At 49.8% G+C, this 325-nt stretch overlaps 1 protein-coding gene across 1 annotated transcript in view; it reads right to left on the bottom strand.

Moving 5' to 3' along the window:
- POLH (polymerase (DNA directed), eta) overlaps nucleotides 1–325 on the bottom strand; it is a gene marked incomplete at its 5' end in the record, with an annotated part of 9,667 nt that overhangs the window by 8,436 nt on the left and 906 nt on the right. Inside the window, one exon of the mRNA XM_010190984.1 lies at nucleotides 77–246. Coding sequence (XP_010189286.1) covers nucleotides 77–246 — 170 coding nt within the window. The remainder of the gene's footprint in view (nucleotides 1–76; nucleotides 247–325) is intronic.

Below are 325 nucleotides of genomic sequence, written 5' to 3'. Positions count from 1 at the left end.
GAGCGTGTAGGAGTGTCTACAGCACATTCCCACTCCGCTACTCAGAAGAAATCAGGTTGACGTATTACATGTGTACCTTGTTGTGCGAAATTCCAGCTGAACACCTGAATTTGGTGGCTTCTTCTACAGCCACCCTCATTTCCTCCACAATTACAGCACCCATGGTCAGCAGCAGGTCGGGACAGTCAGGGTTATTGAAAGACAGCGACGCCAGCCACTCGTCTAAGCCACGCTGCCGCAGCTCTTCTAGGAAAGGAACACAAAGAGGATCAACGTGGGCATTTTTTTCCTGAGCCCAGCAAAAGGACTGGTAGAATCATAGAAC

This window comes from Mesitornis unicolor, unplaced genomic scaffold, assembly GCF_000695765.1.
Source record: "Mesitornis unicolor isolate BGI_N332 unplaced genomic scaffold, ASM69576v1 scaffold24408, whole genome shotgun sequence".
In the NCBI taxonomy this organism is placed as follows: Eukaryota; Metazoa; Chordata; class Aves; order Mesitornithiformes; family Mesitornithidae; genus Mesitornis; species Mesitornis unicolor.
Note: the sequence above shows the minus strand (reverse complement) of the source record. Positions and strands in the feature narration are given on the sequence as shown.